Raw genomic sequence first — 13582 nt, forward strand, 5'->3', positions numbered from 1 at the left:
ACTTTTCTTTGCTTAAGGAAAAGTGGCTAAACTTTTCTGCATGAATGTATACATTCCCCTCCTCCTATCCCCACATAGCCTATATATACATATTTCTGTGATAATCAAATTTAAGATGAAAAATCCATAAAGGGTAAAACTGAGCAAAAGTAACTATAGGGCAAGTCAAATTAAATTCTTATGATTCATTAAACAGCCATTAAAATAACCCATCAGGGCTAAGCTGTTGGGGTGGTAAGTGGTGCATCTTTACATCACCAGTGAATTGCTTGGCGCTTTGCCCTGCAGGCATCGTTTCTATTGGGAATCACACAGGAAGAAAGAAGCACAGATGGGAACCTCTTCATTCCATTGTTGGGGAAGATTCTTAGAAAGGAAGGTGTAACCTAAAGATGGAGTGATTTCTATGCTGGGACCCAGACTTTGGCAGAAGGTTCTGGCAGAATAGACCTACTTGAGCACTCTTTGTACATGCGTGATGCGCCATCTAGTGGTTAAGTGACCCTAACATTAATGAAAAGGAAAATGGTCTTTTCTGGCCCCTTATGCTTCCAAACTCTCCACCACTTGATTGGAGCAGCAGGAGGAGGTTTGATGCTGTAGGCTATTTTGGGGAAAGAAAAAAATCTATTTTCTTAGAAGCCATATATTGACCCCAAATTAGTGGGGAGGGGGGGTAGAAACACTGATTTATAGTAATTATGCAAGCCAAAGAGTTTGCCAATTGGCAGTGTTTGCCCCAGAGTACTTTTTTCCATTTTAGTTTATTGAGGTATAATGCACACAATGTCGTACACAAATCTTCATGATACATTTTTACATTTGTAAAATTTTGCATATGTATAATCTGCATAATCACCACCTGAATCAAGATAGAGAATGTTTCCAGCATTCCATTAGCCTCCCTCCTGCCCTGTCCCCTCAATCCTCCCTCAGAGATAACCACTCTTCAGAGCCCTGTTACCATAGATTTGTAATGACGTCATTAAAGTATGTACTCCTAACGCTAACCTCTGGGAAAGGATAAAATCCTGTAATCACCATTTTAATAGTTTGCCCAAAAGGGGACAGTTTTCTCATCAGAAACATTCTGTGGCTAAACAGAGGCGCCATTTCCTGGGTTTGCTGTATTTCAGAATCCAAGTGGCATAATGTCTCTCTCCTCATTCTCAATTCCTCATATATTGTTTTCCTTACCAAGCTTCTCACTGAGAGGTATAGCTCTTTGGTGCACTGATTGTTTTTTCTCAATTGTCTCTGCAGGCAGCCAAGTCAATTTTCAAAGAAATCCCATTACTTTTGAGTGGCATTTCAGAGGTGCCACTGATTGTCATGGCAAAGCCTGTAAATTCTGATGCAGTGTTTCAGAAATTAATGTGACTATCATGTCACCAGCGACTGCATGACACTCTGTTCATAATAAGCCAAGCAAACTGTAATGGTGAGAAAGGTTCTCAAACTTATAATTCAGCAAAGGCTAATTTATAATGCGTAGCATCACGCAGTCATGGTTGCCATTTCTACAGGACCTCTTTCTGTTCAAATGAAACTAAATTCCCTCTGAAGGTCAACGTGTTTAATATGTCAAGAAGCAGAGCTGGTTCTGAAATAAAATTATTGTGATTATTCTCGAGTTGTCTTGTGCATATCTATTGATTTGATTACTGAACAAACACACAGTCTGTCAGCCATCAGGTCCAGCGAGCAAATTACTTCGCAGTGTTTTGCAAGGTGCTGGAGATAGAAAAGCATAAGGTATGTAAGGCCTCCCTCGCTGTCGTGGAGTTCATCTTTGTTTAGACCTGTTGTCCCGTGGCCTGCAAACTGTGTATAAAGACATGGCTGCCTCTTGGGATAACAAACAAGGCAGGAATATACACATTATCCTAACTTACTCCTTTTTATAAATAACTTGTATTTTGTCCTAATTATTTGTCACGGATTTGGAAAAGAGAAGAATATAAAGAAGAAAATACAAAAATTCCCTAATCCACCAAAGAAAGAAAGTCTATAATGGCTTTAATTCCTTCCAATGAATTATAATTCTCTTACTTTTTCTGTGTGTATGTGCAAATATATATTTATTTTATGGAACTGAGATATTACGATTTTTCTCTATCATAAGAAACTCTTGAAACATGTTTAATATTGTGAGTGACTTTATAATTTCTGGAATATCTTCATAGTTTTTTAACCACTACCTGTTATTGGAGATTTTGATTGTTTGCTGTGTTTGAAATAGTTACAGAGATGTAATGCCTATTATTTGAAATGAACTCTGACTTTTTACCATACTTAACAGCCAGAACTACCAGAATAGGGTTAAATAATAATGGTGATGCTGGTTGTCCGTGGTTTGTTCCTAATTATAAAGTCAGTAACTCTGGTATTTGTTAAATATTATGACCACTGCTGAGTTGAGCTGGATAAAAATCATATTAAGTGCTTTAAGTTCCAGGTGTTAAACATCAGCAGTGGAGAATTGAACATTGCCAAATGTCTTTCAGTGCAGTTGGAATAATTAGGTTTGTGCCAATTTGGCCTATGGATGTGTGATAATTATATTAATAGATTTCCTAATGTTGGTCCCCCTCCACCAGAATGAATACTACTATATCACAGAGTAATATACTTTTAATGAATTGTCAAATTCAGCTCCATACTATTGATTTTAGGATTTTAAATCTATGTGTATTGAGCATTGTTCTTGAGAGATAACTAATACGGTAGGATTAGAGACACACTCTGTTTGTCTCATTCTGGTCTATGAATGCAGGTTGCTGAAACTGGGCATGGGGAACCCGTTTATGTCTATTATTCATTCTCCTTTTTTTCTTTACCTCTTATCCCAACTCAAATAAATGTGTTTTTTTTTTCCTTTTGTGAATTCACCAAGTACTTTTCTTAACCTCTCTCAAAGCATTCATCACACTCTTATATTAAAATTTTCTGTGTATGTGCCTTCTGTTCTTGTATGAGTGGTCCGTGTCTTACATTCAAGAGTTTTTCCACCCCTCCCCCTTAGTCACTGAGTATTGTCCACCTAACCTCTCCTGAGGATCCCGGCAAAGCACTGCAGGGACAGTTGGTGGAAATACACTTTGATGAGTTTTGTCAGTCCACTTAGATCTCCAAACCAGCCCATCACTGAGCTAAGGAGGAAAGCAAGGAAGTGAGAGTAATTCCAAAATTTTGTGGCTACCATGCTTCTGTGTGGCAGCAGTATGAGTCCAGAAGGCATGAATCAACTTCCATAAGGCTTAGGAGCAGATACAGGAAGGATGAGAGCCAAGCATTGAAACCAGCCGTCCTGTATCTGCCCCAGGTGGCTGCTCCATCCTGGTCCTGATGCTGGATAACAGAGGGAACCAATTACTTCACATACTTCCACCTGCCTCGAGTGCACACTCTTACAACTAAGTATATTCATTATATTCTAATAATTAAAAAAAAAATCCTTCCAACACTCATCTCAAGACATCACTTCAATATGATATCTTTCAGTTGCCAGTTCTTTCCCAGGGGAAGGCTTACAAAATTCAGGACCCAGTACAGGCTCCCCTACTAGACTATAAACCACTTGAGGACAGGGATTAGGTCTTAAGTATATTCTAACTCACTGTGCTAAGCATACAGTTTAAACTTAACTAGTGTTTCTGGAATTAATTAGTCTTTTTTTTTTTCTTGCAATGTAATGTTATTAAATGGTATTCCTCACACTTATTTAAAGGCCAAAAGCAACTTCAAGGATGATACAGGCCTTTTAACCAGTAGTGAGAAATAGAATCAATTGAAAACGTAATGAAAATTAATGGAAGAAATGACAACAAAATTGAATGGGAACATAAGTACACTATTCAAGCTAGAATCCAAAGGAATGTTATGCCACCAGGGGAATCGTTCCGGTGATGACTCTTCTAAGTACCTTGTCAGCCTTCAGACCATCCTTGCAGGGAGTAGTCAGTGGATATCATTGACTTTGTGCTTCTTTGCAGTAACTAGAGTTCCTTTGAAGGCAAAGTGAAAAGCTGTGTTCAATGATTACTTTCTCCTTTTCCTTAGGGTGTTAAATACCACATTATTTGAAAGTTGGGAGATTGTTGGACCTTACCCTTCCTGGTGGGTTTTTAACCTACTGCTGTTGGTAATACAAGGCTTGAACTGCTTCTGGTCTTACTTGATCGTAAAAATAGCTTGCAAAGCTATTTCAAAAGGCAAGGTAAGATAAAACTCACCCTTTCTAATATGTCCCAGAAAATTATGGTTTTGTGTTCTTCTAATCAACGAGAACGTTATTTATTATTTAGAATTTCATCAAAACTGTTTTTTCTCCTTCAAGGTTTAGCATAACCTCTTTGAAACACAATACAAACTTTCATTTTCTTCTGTTTAGTTGATTGTTTTACATGTAGCATCGCTTTGCTGAATGATCTGCATTTATAATTTTAGATTCAGTGGAGGTATATTATTTGTTGTGTTCCTACTCTCCCTTTCTCTGTCTCCCTTGGTCCTCCTCTGATTATACTTATACCAAACAGAAATTTAATAATTCTTTTATTTTATGAGAAAAGGTTGCTTGATGCAGTATGACCATTTATGACTTTGTCAGTAAAAATTTAGTTAAATCCCTTTGGTTAAAAATGGGCTCATGAAGCTGATTTGAATAAAGCTTCCCAGGCCTCAAGCCCTCTGTGTAGAGCAGTGACTTTTCTGGAACGTTCTCTGTGACATTTTCTTACTTTCGTTGTTCGTTCTCTTCCTTCTGCCAACCTGGAAGTCTGGGAAGTGGAACCCTTTACATGTAAGTTTCTCACGTCTCTCTCTCTCTCTATGCCAGTCCTGGGTCCCACGTTAGCCCATTGGCGGGGCACTCCGATGCTTTTGTTTCCATGCATATTGTTCTGTCTAATCTGTTGGCGCTGCCTGGAGGCTCTAACCGAGGTGTGGCTCCCACCAGCTGTGAAGGATGCTAGGGACAGCTCAGTTAGTGACCTTTTGTGTGAGCTTTCATTCTCCTAAATTTTGCATGATCCAACGGAGGAGATGGATTTCTTTCATTGGTGTTCAACATGTCAGCTAAAAAACAGAAATAGACCAAAGTGAAGTAGGAGAAACAGAACTAAGTTGGGGAGAGGATCAACGCGCTCCAGAAGGGAGGCCAGAGCATCGGTTCTTTGCCAGGGCTGCCCTGGGCAGCGGGGCAGCACGTGACCGCTTTGTGAGCCCCTTCCGCCGGGGCTCGGGACATCTAGTCACGTACTATGAAGCTAATTCTCGGCATCAGCTCCTATGTAAATAGAAAATATTTTGAGCAATGAATTGTTTAAAAGCAAAAGTTCATTTTTTCTCTGTGACCTCGTACTCTTTAAAATGAGCATGTATTTCTATTTTAAAAAACGCTCCTGTCCTCATTTGGATACAAATTAAATCAATGTGCACAATACTGTCAATATGATAATGGTAACTGAAGATGCAAGGAGGCTGTAGATTAGATGATTTGTGTCCTTATTGCATTGCTATTTCCACCAGATACACTGTCTTCTCTCGAGTTTACTCCTTCAACTTTATTAGGAGACAGTCAATTTTATTTCAAATCTCAGGCTTCAGAATATCTTAACTGAATTTGCTGTTCACCTAGGACAGTAAGATTCATCTTTGGCCATGAGTAGTGGACTCTATTTTCCTGTGGGTTATTTTGGGATATTCTAAATCGTTCCTTTCTTTAGAGGTAACATAAGTATAGATTTTTTTTCCAAATGCAATTAAAAATAATCTTACTAAGCATGCAAATGTAAATTAATCGCTCTCTGAAACTGGAGTTTTCTTTCCTATTAGCAGCTTAATTTATGACTAATGGATTTCTAAACGTAGTAGAGCTTTCATTCTAATGCTGTCTTTGTGACCCATTTTTTCTGAAGTTAAAGTATCCTTATAATCTAGTCATTTTGGTGTTTCAGTATCTAAATCTTCTTGGAGATGGTCCTTGTGAGTCTCATCTCATCTCAAGGGCCATCGGAGTGAGGTCCATTTTTATGTATTTACTCAGTCATCTCTGCTTAGGCTGGAGCAGCAGTGCTCAGCTCAGGACTTTCTCCTGTCCCCTCCCCACCCCACCTGACGGAGGTGACGTTCTCCTGCAGTGATGGTGGCTTCTCAAATTGGGAGGGCAGTGGATTCCAGGGTTCTCCGGTTGGGGGGTAGCGGTGACAGAGAGGATGAGATGTGGAACCCAGTTCATTCTGAAAAGCCTCCCAGGGGATTCTGCCAACTTCCCAACCCACCTCTTAGAGAATCATAAGGAACTAGACTGGGAAACTTTCTATGAAGCCAAGCAAGCCACCAGGTCCCTATTGCTACCCCCCTCCCTCCCCCCCGCTTAGACAATAAGTAAACAGCACGCAGTTACTCAAAGGTCTTAAGGCCTGTGGGGTAAAAATGTTTACCATGATGTAGACATAGAGTAGGAGGTTCAAACTCTTTCAATTTTAAAAGCAGTAGAGTATTTCTGTAATTTCTTCCTACATTACCTCCTTGTGAGACAGTATGATTTTTTTTCATCCTTTGTGGTAACATATAGATTTATATCCTGGTGCCTTACTCATGATTTGTAGAGTCTGAATGGAGGAGGGAAGAACCCTGAAATGATGGGAGCCAATTCATGATGATCGAGCCAGTAGATTTTTCTTGGGAAATATTTTCAACTAGACCTCACCCAGCAAGTGCCCCAAATGCCTCCTGCTGCCATTAGTTGTTATGTGGTATACAAAACAAAATTTCTACTTAATTCTAGCAGACAAAAAAGAAAAATTAAATCATCAAAGAATGCATTAAAAAGCCAAATAAGAATGATGTTTTAGTGAACAGAGCTAGTGAATATCTCCATTAGTGTAGTTAATTAAGAGCTGACTTTAGGGACGTCCCTGGTGGCTCTGTGGTTAAGAATCCGTCTGCCAGTGCAGGGGACACGGGTTCAAGCCCTGGTCCAGGAAGATCCCACATGCCACAGAGCAACTAAGCCCGTGCACCACAACGACTGAGCCCGCACTCTGGAGCCCGTGAGCCACAACTGCTGAAGCCCACGTGCCACAACTACTGAAGCCCACGCGCCTAGAGCCCGTGCTCCGCAACAAGAGAAGCCACCGCAATGAGAAGCCCGCACACCGCAACGAAGAGTAGCCCCCGCTCACCACAACTAGAGAAAGCCTGCACGCAGCAACGAAAACCCAAAGCAGCCAAATAAATAAATAAATTTATTAAAAAAAAAAGAAAAAGAAAAAGAGCTGACTTTAAATGATTCTCAAAGAGAATGTGATCATCAGAGAATAAATGGACCCATTTGTACCAAATTCCTATAGTGCCCTTCCAGTAGTACCATATGCCACTTTGCCAGTAAGAGTGGGGTTCATGGTCTAGTACACTCTCAATATCCAAAGGTACCTTAAGGAAGTCAACAAAGCTAGCCCCCTGTGATGCCTAAATCCACCTACATTCCTTGATAACTGACTTAGTCACCCAAATGTCTATCTCCAAAGAAGGGGAACTTATTACTATGGCAATGTTCCTATCCTCTTTGATTTTTTAAATATTTAGATCTGTTTTTCTTCATGTATGATTGTGCATATACTTCTGAGCATGCCATACCTTAACGGTTCCTTCGGAGCTGGCTGCACTCACCTTCTCGTATTCCACAGGTGTCCAAGGATGATCGAAGCGATATTGAGTCTAGCTCAGATGAGGAGGACTCGGAACCTCCAGGGAATAACCCCCATGCTGCGACCACCACCATTGGGACCAGTGGTACCAACGGGTATCTCCTCACTGGCCCTTGCTCCATGGATGATTAATTACTCAAAACTACAAGTCCCAAATAAAGTGAACTGTTTGTTCCTGGAAGTATTTAATAAGTTGCAAATGCAGTTCCTTTCATAATCTCTCAGCACCAGAAACAAAAATTAGGATTATCAAAGCATTTTGAATAGTGCACTGCCATATGTCCTGTCTGTGAATGAGGAAGAATTACCATTCTGTATATGTAGGCATGCTTTATGTAATTGGCACAAGGGAACAGTATTTGCATTTGTACTGTCTTAGAATATTATTTATTTTTTTGTATTTGTTTGTGAATCTGTGGACAAAAGAGGGTTTCCTCACTCCTTTTACTCTCTGGGTTCATGACAGTGAGGGAGACGCTCGATCTGCTTCTACCCCTTTCTATTCCCCTAAGCCAGTCCGCTAGGAGCATTAGCTTAATTGGTCACTTAGAGCAAGCAAATCCCAGTGCAGGATTCTCGTACAGCTCCAAATAGGTTTGCTTTCTTTGTGTTACAGTGCCTGTTTCGAAATGGCCTGTACAGTCTCAGTGAGCTTTCTCCCAGTGTAAAGTTGAAACAGGATGAGCTCAGTTTTGTAATTGTCACTCTTCGTGGTCAATTAGCTGTTCCAATTAAAGACTGTGGTTATTGGAGGACTTAAAAAATTTGTTGTGTATTAAATTGCTTTGGATTAGATGTCATTTCTTATTCACACAGCCAAGATTTCTTCAGTGAGAATGGCAGCTAGCTGGGGATTAACTTTGGAGGTTACAGAGATTTTTTTATTCTCTATTACGGGGTCAGTGCTCTGGCTCTGAAGGAAGACTTAAGGTCATGGTTACAAACAAAGAAGTCACTCTTCCTACTGGGAATTTGTCCCATGATCTGAGAATAATACAAAGAGAGCAGCAGATTTCAACCAGGTTTTACCACTACCCCTGTAATTAGCGCCGTCTTTTGCCATGTCATGAAAAAAAGAAGCTTAGTATATTTTGGGAGAGAAAAAGGAGACTTCCAAGAGTTGGCAAAAGTCACCTCTAATGCAAAGCACTTTACCGCAACCAGCTTTCAAGAAAGCGCCCTATCTAGTATTTGATCTTGATGTTTTTATTTTTCTGAGCAAAATAAAGCCAATGGGAGAAAGACCATTTTACCCTTTGTCTTTTCTCCTTAAACATAACCCATAACATAACAGAATTTCCTGTTACTAGAAACTGAACAGTGTTACACTCTAAGTCCTTTTGTTTGCTTCTTTGAAGAACTTGCTCAGTTTCCAGGAATTTTTGTTCAAAGGGAGCTATTTCCAGAAAATAAAAATAAAAATTCTACTCAGCAATGAGAAAGATAACTGAAAAAATAAGTTTCCATAGTCTCCTACAGGGCAGTGTTATTTATGTATAGATAAGAAAACCATACACATAAACCAAAGATTTTATCTCTTTTCTTGAAACCAGCTTTTTAGTAAGAGGGAATAAAAAGGTATTATAAATACTTATTTCATAAATCAGAAAGACCATCTTCTAAAAAAAGAGTCCCAAACCACAATGCAGTGATATCAATGTGCAAGTCAGGGCTAGTGAAGGGAACAGCAAAATACTAGGAAGTGCATGTCCTGCTCAAAACCATTCATATTCAATTCAGTTTTTTTAAAAAATTGAGATAAAGTTTTGTGCCCACAGTGTGCAACATGAGTGTTAATACTTCCAAACAAAAACCTCACGCTGTAATGTTAACTCTTTTCCCACCTGCTTATAAAATAGTGTGTTTTTGGTATGGTCCATAGTAATGATTGAAGAGCCTTGGAAATATGTCTGCTTGTTTACTGAGGAAACAGTATAACTAACTCTTCTTGTAAAGCCTTATTATTTTATTTCACAGAACAGGGATATGTCTAGGAGTGTAATTTGTGGATGGTCGTGTTTGTAAGACCGATCATTAAATACCAAATATACTTGTTAAGTCATCTGAACATCTGCTAAAATGCAGATATATAAAAAGTAAACAGCAAGCATGTTATAGCTGAAAATTTTTGAGATGGTGAAAGTTTCTTATCAACTAAAACATGGAACAGAAGAATGACTCGTGCCTTGCTTTAGTGTCTAGAGCAAGTCCCCTGATGGGTGAAATAAACCAGAGAACCACAGTGTGTTCAACTTTGAATCATCTGACACTTTTAGCACAGAAAAATAATTTCAGAAGATCAGCTTGTAAATTAAAGGTTTAGAAGATTTGCATGAAATGAAGAAAATTAAGTCTGTCCTTAGCAAAGACATCTGAACAATCTTTTGTTTTTCCCAAAAGTCACTTAGAAGGATTGAGAATTCTCAGAGCCTCTCTGACCAATGGCAGTAACTTAACGCAGTCCTCTATGTATCTGTGGATTTTTATTTCATTTTACATTTTAAGGCAAAGAGTTCTTTTTGACTAATCAGAATGGTGTTTGTAGGTCTTTTGAGATGAAGAATAATATATCTTGTCTACTGCTCTCCCATGGTGGCCTGATAAGGCTGAGAGAGGAAAATATGTGAGATCGCCTATCTTCTACCTGTGCCAAGCCATAGCTTTGGAAGTGGATTTTGTAAAGTAAACTGTAGGTTTAGTAAGAGTGTTGTTTCCCATTGATTAACTTAGCCTGTCCTGGTCATATTCAAACCTTCCCAAGGTACAAAGAGATATGTAGGAAGGAGTCTAGAAAAGGTAATATCTTATTCTCCAATTCTATAGCTTTTGTAGATTGATTAGAGGGAGAAAAAATGTAGAAAATCAAGTAGAATTTGGCCTTGGGTCAATAAATGATATAAAAATGTGTGATCTATGTATGTACCTGTATGTTTCTCAAAAAAACATGATAAAACCAAAATATCACTGACTCGTCCTTATCCATATCCTTTTCATGAAAACCATCTGCCATGCGCAATAGAAACTTCCCACCTCCTTCTCCACTTCCTGTTCATGGCCCCCCGACAGCTGAGAGTGGTAGACTCCTTCAGCCTCTTTGTCTCAGAGCTAAGATCATGGAGGCCCTAAAGTCAGCATCTAAGTAGTTCCCATTTCCAAACTAAGTGATACGAATGTTGAGAATGGGGGAGCAACTACTTTGGATTGTTAAACTAAGTGTTGGAAAAAATGCACATGATTTCTGCTTCACCCCAGGATTTTATTAGCATCCAACTCCTGCTACGCTGCTAGACAGATGGTATCCTGAGGTACCATCAGATAATGAAACAGGCATCTGACAAAGATGAACTAGGAAAAAAGATAGGCTCTCCAAAGAAAACAAGCAATTGGGTGAGAGAAATAACTCTTTAGTGGGATAAAATCGGGTCACCTTTAGCCAAAACGGTGGGTAAATCTCAAAATGTCCAGTTCTATTACCAGACTTTCCGTTCTGAGTATTGGATAGCGTTTGAATTTGAGCAGACTAAATGCTTGCACCTTAGGTAGAAAGGGCCTGAATCTTCCACTCTATATTCTTCAACCTCATTTATCTGGGCCAAAGGAAAAAAATCACATTTCATTCCAAGTTACCTGAGTCTTTACAAAAGAGCTCTTCCAAGAGAACTTTATGGACACCCGTGATTGTTCCCAATCTATTCATGATTTTTGCATTGGTAGTTATTTTTGTCCCCTTCTTGGAGATGTTAATGCCAAAGTTGCCTGAATATTTGAGTATTTTTTTCTTAATTTGAAGTATGAAAAGCATACAGAATAATTCTGAAGGTATTAAATAATTCTCTTTATCAGTATGTGTGATGATATCATTATGTCCAAAGAAGTTTCAAGAAATCCTTTGGAAATAAGAGGTTAAATGTTTACATTTCATGTGCTATTTGAGATCTTAAGATTCTAATTAGCTTACTTTTTTTTTCTTTGTCTTTGGCTCACTCCTGCTTTGTAGATAAATATTAGTAGCCCTGAAATGTTCCTAACGTTAAAATAAAAAAGATCAAATGAGATCAAAGTCTGCACTTGTGTGCTGTCCATGGAAGGAGTACTGTCAGTCACAAACAGTTCACGCAAAATGCAGCAAGATATTTTTTTAAATGAAGTTATTGTTGTCCCCAAAGTAGGGATAAGTTTCTCTTGGTTAAATGAAATTGTACCATTATCAAATTACCAGATAGTAATGAGCACTGGTTCGCTGTGGCCACATTTTAATTCTTCATTAGTAATAGGCCAGAAAAAGGCCCTGTGGTTTGCATTTGTATGCATGGTCCCCTCCCGTCCCCTAGGGGGCGCTCAGTAGATGCCGAGGAGGCCTGTTCACTGGTCCACTCTATGCTGTTGGAACGCCTCTAACATGCGCTCAGAGGGAGCATACCTGATGCTGGTTTTTATGGAGAAAATTGTGTTAGAGAACACAAAACATCATAAGTAACTGTTAATAAGATCTGTAGACACCCAAAGGAGAACTTAGTCTTTCCAACGTGAGTTCAACCTGAAGCCTTTGAAAGGAGCACATTACCAAATGGCCACAAGCTGAGACCCCATCCGATCAAAGTCTCTGCAGGCAGACAGCCCATCATATGGTGTCTCCACAGGACTAGACAGTCTCAAGATTGCCCAGGAAGCAATGGGAGGGGACCACTAGCCTAAGATCTGTCTTATCTTTCACTCACATTCCTTTAAGTCTCCTGGGACTCTTAATAAAAGGCAGCCAGAATATTGTCACTTATCTGCTATCAATTTCCCAATAGCCTTTGGATCAGTTGTGTACCATACTTCCTTCTATGCCTGATTCCATTTTTCCTAAAAAGTATTGTGCCCACGTGAGCCTGTTTTCCTTAACACAAGTCCATGAAAGCTTGGCTTCCTGTTTCAGTATATGTTGCATGGCCTGGAAACCAGGGAACAACAGCTGTTGGTGTGATTTCTATGTTAAGTGAAAAATTAGATTTTATAGAGACTTTTTTTTCTTTTGGATCTACAGTAATTTTTTAAAACTGTCATTGTAAAACTGCTCTTAAAAATTAGGGGTTTTTAAAGATTAGTTGCCAAAGAGAAATTAGCTCTGTAATAGGAACAGTTATGTGGTGATTCTGGAACTTAGCGCTTCATTAATTTAAACATGGAAAACACCCTCCAAGTTTGATTTCCCAGAGTTTCATAAAGCCTCTGAGCTCATGATTTTCATCACCTCTTTACCCACATGATCAGTTACCTCCATAGCCATTTGGTGTCATGCAAGGGGAAGGTGGTTAGTTTGGAGATTTGATTTTTTTCAACTTGCTGTGAGAAATAGAATAGGTGACAAAACCTTACTTGTTAAGACAATTCAGCGCTTGAGCATCTCTGTCAGAAATGGAATGATGTACTGTTAGCCAATTAGAATTATTTTATGTATTGTTATTATGTGTTGCTGATTTTTATATGAAAATATAATTATTCATTCTTGATCCCTGGAAGCAATCATTATAATGAGGATCATTTTACTTCGAAAACACTTTCATAATAAAGATAAGTATTAAGAGTACAGTGTAAATGCCCTTTTCTGTAAGCACTACCGAGCTTGTGTTGGTAATATGTCACATCTTCCTGGACAAGATTTATCCTCACATCATCCTATGAGTTTCTTGTAAGCCTCCTCAAATCCCAGTAGTCGCTATGATTACAAAAAAGGATGTAATATTTATACGTTCCATATAATGTTCTATTTATATGTTATTTTGTCGAGAATTTAGCTAAGCTACTTGATGGTGGTGTTGCCTCAGCAACCGTTTTGTTTGCCACGCAGCCTGCAGGGACCGTAACTTGACACTAGCCCCTCATAC

At 39.0% G+C, this 13582-nt stretch overlaps 1 protein-coding gene across 3 annotated transcripts in view; it reads left to right on the forward strand.

Annotated features, from left to right (window-relative positions):
• The window catches only part of CERS6 (ceramide synthase 6), a 318202-nt gene extending 304921 nt beyond the window's left edge, over positions 1-13281 (forward strand). Inside the window, exons 9-11 of one of the 3 annotated variants that reach the window (XM_059928028.1) lie at positions 4063-4219; positions 4778-4801; positions 7692-7896. In XM_059928028.1, the coding sequence (XP_059784011.1) occupies positions 4063-4219; positions 4778-4801; positions 7692-7844 (334 nt within the window). In that variant the 3' untranslated portion in view covers positions 7845-7896. Of the gene's footprint in view, positions 1-4062; positions 4220-4777; positions 4802-7691 lie in introns of all 3 variants that reach the window. The other 2 variants (XM_059928029.1, XM_059928030.1) reach the window with 2 other exon arrangements.
• Positions 13282-13582: the final 301 nt, after the last annotated feature.

The sequence above is a fragment of the Balaenoptera ricei genome, chromosome 7, assembly GCF_028023285.1.
Source record: "Balaenoptera ricei isolate mBalRic1 chromosome 7, mBalRic1.hap2, whole genome shotgun sequence".
NCBI classification, from domain to species: Eukaryota; Metazoa; Chordata; class Mammalia; order Artiodactyla; family Balaenopteridae; genus Balaenoptera; species Balaenoptera ricei.